This window comes from Vulpes vulpes, chromosome 9 (assembly GCF_048418805.1).
Source record: "Vulpes vulpes isolate BD-2025 chromosome 9, VulVul3, whole genome shotgun sequence".
Taxonomy (NCBI): domain Eukaryota; kingdom Metazoa; phylum Chordata; class Mammalia; order Carnivora; family Canidae; genus Vulpes; species Vulpes vulpes.
The window spans coordinates 1,441,687-1,448,322 of NC_132788.1; the positions used below are offsets into that span (position 1 = coordinate 1,441,687).

General features: G+C 44.2%; 1 protein-coding gene across 1 annotated transcript; it reads right to left on the minus strand.

Moving 5' to 3' along the window:
• Positions 1 to 2,961: 2,961 nt before the first annotated feature.
• Positions 2,962 to 3,930, minus strand: LOC140594041 (olfactory receptor 9S13-like). The gene has a single exon (XM_072722410.1). The coding sequence runs from the start codon at positions 3,928 to 3,930 to the stop codon at positions 2,962 to 2,964; it is 969 nt and encodes a 322-aa protein (XP_072578511.1).
• Between the last annotated feature and the right edge of the window lie 2,706 nt (positions 3,931 to 6,636).

Below are 6,636 nucleotides of genomic sequence, written 5' to 3' on the forward strand. Positions count from 1 at the left end.
TTGTCTGTAATCCACGAATGCATAAAACTGTTGAGAGAAACCAAAGTAGATTAAGTGACATGGCGGGATGTGGCAGGTTCCCAACAAGCACACTGAGTATTGCAATGATGCCAGTTCTTCCCACACTGAGCTGAGTCAGCGTGATCCTAGTGATTTTTTTATTGCGGAATCGGAAAAGCTGATCCTAAACTGCGTGCTGAAATGTGTAAAGTTGAGTGTGTCTAAGACATTCTTGAGGAGACAAACAGCGTGGGGGGGATTTGCACGACAGACAATCATAAGTAGCGGCAATGAAACGATGACGGCATTAGCAGATTGACCATCTGCTGATGGAACAGAACAGAGAGCCTGGAGGTCAACCCCGTTCCTCTCTAATAATCCCATTTAACAAACAGGTGGCTAGTTCCGAGTGTGGAATAGTCACACCCTCCCTCATGTCATACTGCTCCCTAATACAAATGAGTGACAGCTTCCCCCCCAGCTGAGGGATCCTGGAGAGGAACCCAGGAGGGGCCATGTCAGGTGACCCCGGATCCAACAGGGGACATCATGCTGGGATTTATCTATTCTCTGGTTATGCCACTAATGTCTGTCACCCGCATGCACTGTTTCGCTGTGACCTGCTCTCCTGTCTCCCATCTTTACCTCTCCATCACCTCTCTGATGTGACTGTTTCCTCTTTGTGCCATCAGCAGCCTGGTCACACCCCCTCACTGCCCATGTCCCAATATCTTGCGGTCTTTGTTGTCATGTCTGCCTTCCTGCAGAGCCATGAGCTCCCAGGGCTGGCCTTGGTCTACAGTATTTCTACATCCCCCACCCCATGGCCATGTCCCTTCGAAGTGTGTGCTCAGTACTCTGGGGACCTGCTGATTTGAGCCTGAGAAATGCACTTCAGGTCATGAGGGAGCCTGGTGCTATGATCCTCTGATTGAATTGAAAACCTGTTCCTTCAGATGGAATGACCCTGAAGCCCAAGACAGTGCTGGCCAGGGCAAGAGTGGGGTCACCCCTTCAGATGCTGAGGGAAGCCCTGAGTGCTTCCTGTCTACCATAGCTCTGATGCCTCCCTTACATACACCGTGTCCTTCATACCCTGGGACCCCTAGGGATGGTTGCCTTGACCCTTACCTCTTCCAGGTGAGGGTCATGACTGTTGAAGCTCACACAGCCAGCACCTGCTCTTCCAGTGTCTCTGAGCTCCTGGCCCTCATGTGCTGATGATAATGAAGTGTGAGTCGAGGAATGCCACCCCTCCTCCTTCAGCTCTGGTTTCCTGGGCAATGAAGAGAGAGTGGGAAGGAGATAGGAGAGGGCCTTCAGTGAGGGTCCAGGGACAGTCTAGATCAGTGCCCCATTTCTGGCTTCTGCAAGCTCCTTGTCCTGGTAGAATCAGGGGACAGAATAGTCTCTGCTCACCTCAGCTTCTGAGTTTTGTTGCATCCTCCAGGCAGCAGCACAAGGACCTATATCTTGGAGTCACTGTGCTGGGAAATTCTCTCCTCCTGCTGGCTGGGACTTGGAGCCTTAAATGGCCAATTAAGTCAGCTTGTTTGTATTTTGGCCTCTGGAGTGCATTGGGACCTCTGGCTCTCCTGGGTACCCCTGTTCCTAAGCTTTGTCTGACCCACCCTCCCCTACTTGGCCAGGCATCAAAGCCCAGAAGTCTCTTGGGGCCCCAAGATGAACAGAAGAGATGAGCAGACTAAGAGCTGACTCTGTGGCCCTACATGTACTGTCCTCCCGGGAGTGGCAAGTGTGACATCCTGAGCCTAAAGACATTTTCTCGCGGCTTCCTACTATCACCTTAGGCGTATCATTCTTCTGTGAGCTGAAATGATCTGTCAGGAAACAATCCTCTTTGGGTTCATCTCAGTTTGTTGTTGGTCCCCGACAGCAAAGAGTGATCCACGAGTGGGAGAGAACCACTCTGAATACATTTCTGTTCTTGGAAGAGGATCAGTTAAAAGTTGCTTTTCAAATTTATAAAACTGAAATGTGTTTGAAAAACAAGAACTTGGGCCGCCCTAGTGGCTCGGTGGTTTAGTGCTGCCTTCAGCCCGGGGCCTGATCCTGGAGACCTGGGATCAAGTCGCACGTTTGGCTCCCTGCATGGAGTCTGCTTCTCCCTCTGCGTGTGTCTCTGCCTCTCTCTCTGTGTGTGTATCTCATGTATAAATAAATTAAATCTTAAAAAAATAAAAACAAGAACTTATAAAGTGTTTGGTGAACAGTGAGGATGCCTCTCTATTTACCCAAGTCACTGTCCTACTCTGTGGAAGGGCAAGGGTTTCCACATCCTCAAATACTAGGATAGGAGGTGGCCTAGTGGTGGATGTGTCTTTTGTTAATTTGTTTTTTTTTTTTTTAGAGAATATGACCATACCCCAGCACAAGTCTGCATTTTTAAATCTTTACCAATTGCCATGTAATCATCACTTTTGTAAGATCATGACATTCTCTTTCAGTGTCTCGAGGGTACTATTGTGTGGGGGAACAGGACATCCTCATTTCACTATGTGAATGGCTATTTATGATCGTACTTTTAAAAATTTAATTTTGTTAGCCAATATATGCTATAGCATGTTTCAGATGTAGTTTTCAATAATTCATCAATTGCATATAACACCCGTGTTCATCACATCACAGGCCCACCTTAATGCCCATCACGCAGTTACCCCATTCCCCAGACCGTCCTGTCCAGCAACCCTCACTTTGTTTTCATGGCTGAAGAGTAATTTCTATCATTTCTAAAAATTTTATTCTGAAAAGAGAAATTAAACTAAGATCTAACCATTAATTAATTTTCAAGGGAACAATATATCATTGTTGGTTGTAGATAGCATATGAGATTTATCTAAAACTTATTCTTCTTGTTTGAGAAATATGCCAGTTAAAAAAACTGAGCTCCACATCTGTGGCAACCTCAATATCTTCCATCAAGCCAGCAGGACACACTGGCTACCAAGAGCACATCCTTCGTATGGCCAGGTGTTTCTGGCCCAGCCTCCGCACAGCCTCCTTCACATCCTTGTTTCGCAGACTGTAGATGAGAGGATTGAGCATTGGGATGACCAGCGTGTAGAAGACAGAGACCACCTTGCCCTGCTCCATGGACTCAATTGCTCCTGGCTGGGCATACATGACAAAGAGAGTCCCAAAAAAGAGAGTCACTACAGTCATGTGGGAGCCACAGGTGGAGAAGATCTTGTGTCTCCCAGTTCCTGAGCGCATCCTCAGGATGGTCACTGTGATGTAGCCATAGGAGATGAGGATCACAAACGTCACCCCCACAATGATGAGCCCACAGATGCCAAACAAGAGAAGTTCATTGATGGCCGTGTTGCCACAGGCGATCTGGAGCAGAGGGGGCACATCACAGAAGAAGTGGTTGATGCGGTTGGAGCTGCAGAATGGGAGGTGGAATGTGAAGCTGGTCTGCACAACAGAGTTGAAGCAGCCTCCACAGTAGGCGCCCAGCACCAGGCGAATGCAGGCAGACTGGCACATGGTGCTCGGGTAGCTCAAGGGGCTACAGATGGCCATGAAGCGGTCATAGGCCATGACACCCAGGAGGAAGCATTCAGTGGTTGCCATCAGGGATAAAAAGAAAAACTGGGTGGCACATCCTGCAAAGGTGATGACCTTGGATGAGGAGAAGAAGTTGGCCAGTGCATTGGGGGCGATCACAGATGAGTAGCACAAGTCCACAAAGGAGAGGTTCTTGAGGAAGAAGTACATTGGGGAGTGCAGGCGGGCATCCAGGGTAATTATGATGATCATGAGGATGTTCCCCAGCAAAGTCACCATGTACAGGGCCAGAAACAGAGTGAAGAGTAGCACCTGGGTCACCAGGCCACCCCCAAATCCCTCCAGCACAAAATCTTGAATGTAGACCTTGGAGAGGTTTTCATTACTGTGGGATTTCATGAGCCTTACTTCTCACCAGGGTAATTACTGGTCCAGTATTAGCAGATTAAGCTGAATTTCTGCTGAAGTCTATTTAGGAAACATATACAACAAAAAAACAAAATGTGATTGAAGGTATAAGGGAATTAATGATTTAGTAAAGAATTACTAAACAAAATTCAATATACACAGAGGCCCAGGGATTTCATTACTCAGAGTTTCTTTTTCCCTTGAGACATAGCCATTTTGAAGAGGAATCTGAGAGGCCAGGCGGCTGAGCAGTGAGGTTTTGTCGGACTTGCAGAGCTAATGCTGACAGTGGTTGGTTACTAGGGACAGGCAGGTTGCACCATGGGAGTGAGATAAATCAGGAGTAGGAATGCAGCTCAGCTTCTGACCATTTCAATCACTGAAACTGTATCAAGATGTGATCTGGGTGCTAGTGCCTCTGACACCTTGAAAAAATAAACATATCTCCGGAGGAAGACACATCTTAGATGGCAGATATTATCTATAAAAGTTCTGATTAAATAATGCCAGACAGTGTTGCCTGGATGGCTCAGTGGTTGGGCACCTGCCTTCGGCCTAGGTCCTGATCCCAGTATCCGGGAATAAGTCCCGCATCAGGGTCCCTGTGAGGAGCCTGCTTCTCCCTCTGCCTGTGTCTCTGCTTCCTCTCTCAGTCTGTGTCTCTCATGAATAAATAAATAAATCTTAAAAAAAATAATGCTGAATTTAAGTATTGTATTATGAACTTAAAGAACAGAAGCAATAGAAAAACCAAAAGAGTCTTTGGTTTTGGAGTTAGCACACATGAACTTTAAAGTTATTAAAAGATGAGACTAAGAATTTTAGCAGAAATGTGGAAGCTCTCTCATTTAGAATAGAAGGAGAGATAAAGAACTTCCAAGACAGGTAAGAACTGAAAGAATATGTGACCACCAAACCAGCTCTGCAAGAAATTTTAAGGGGATCTCTTAAAATTCCTCTTTAAGAAGAAGTCCAATGGAACAATCCACAAAAACAGGGACTGAATAGGTATCATGATAACACTAAACTCATATCTTTCAATAGTAACTCTGAACGTGAATGGGCTTAATGATCCCATCAAAAGGCGCAGGGTTTCAGACTGGATAAAAAAGCAGGACTCATCTATTTGCTGTCTACAAGAGACTTATTTTAGACATAAGGACACCTACAGCCTGAAAATAAAAGGTTAAAAAATTTAAAGACAGTTGTTTTAAAACTAATATTTGTTGTAGGTTTTTTTGTTTGTTTACAGACAGAGAGTGAGAGAGCTTGTGCACAGGGGAAGGAGCAGAGGAAGAGGCAGACAGTCCCAGTCAGGCTCCACGTTCAGTGGGGAGCCCAATGCAGGGCTCAATCTCATGACTTTTAGTTTCCGACCTGAGCCAACATGAAGAGTCAGAGCTTAGCCAACTGAGCCACTCAGACACCCCCGTATTGTAGGATTTCATACATATATAGAAGTAACATATATGAAAGAATGGGTTAAAGAATGGGAGGGGAGAAATAGAAGTATGCTCTGAGAATGTTGTTACTTTATACAATGGTTATAGGATTAGTTGAAAATAGACTACTAGATTAAAGATGCATATTATAAACGCTAGTGCAACTGCTAGGTAAACACAAGAACATATAGCTAAAATACCAATAGTAGAAATAAAATTGAATTTAGGAACATGCTAGATTATTCCATAATAATGTGAAAGGCAGGAAGGGAGACAGAACATAAAGACTCCTAACTCGGGGAAACGAACTAGGGGTGGTGGAAGGGGGGAGGAGGGCGGGTGTTGGAGGGGAATGGGTGACGGGCACTGAGGTGGACACTTGACGGGATGAGCACTGGGTGTTTTTCTGTATGTTGGTAAATTGAACACCAATAAAAATTAATTAAAAAAAAAAAAAAACAAAGAGTAGAAAGAAAAACTGAAAACCATGGCATATTGGTATATATAAACTAATCATATTTGATAATTACATTAAGTATAAATGTAGGAGAGGTTCTGGTTACAAAGGTACAGCATCAGAGAAATTTTGGGGGGAGATAGAACTATACTGTACCTTGACTGTGGTAGTGGTTATTTAACCCTGTGGATTTGTCATAAACACATGAACTAATAAATTGAATTTTTCTTTATGTATTTAATTAAATACATTAAAAAAGAAAGCAATGCTTAACATCATTAATTGTCTGTGAAATGCAAAATGAAGTTGCAATGTGGGGGTGCCAGGGTGGCTCATACTCTTGATTTTGGCTCAGGTTATGATCTCAGGCTCGTGAGATCGAGTTCCAAGTCTGGCTCCACACTCAGCAAGGAGTCTGCCTGGGATTCTCTGTCTCCCATCTGTCTCTCCCCTTCTCTCCCAAGCTCTCTCCATCTCTCAAAATAAATAAATAAACGTTTAAAAATAAAAAATAAATATAAAAAATAAAATGAAATAGACAAATTGATCTTGCACATTGAAGGACACTATCAAGAAGATGAAACAAAACCCATATGGAACAAAATTTTGACAAATTACATAACTCATAGGAATCTAGTATCGATGGAATACACAGAACTTTTCCAACTCTGCAACAAAAATAGAGTCAAATTTTAAAATGGCCAAGACTTGCATGGACATTTCTCCAAAGAAAATGTAGAACTTGCCAATAAGTATAAGAGAAGATACTCAATGTCCTTAGTTGTTAGGGAACTGTGG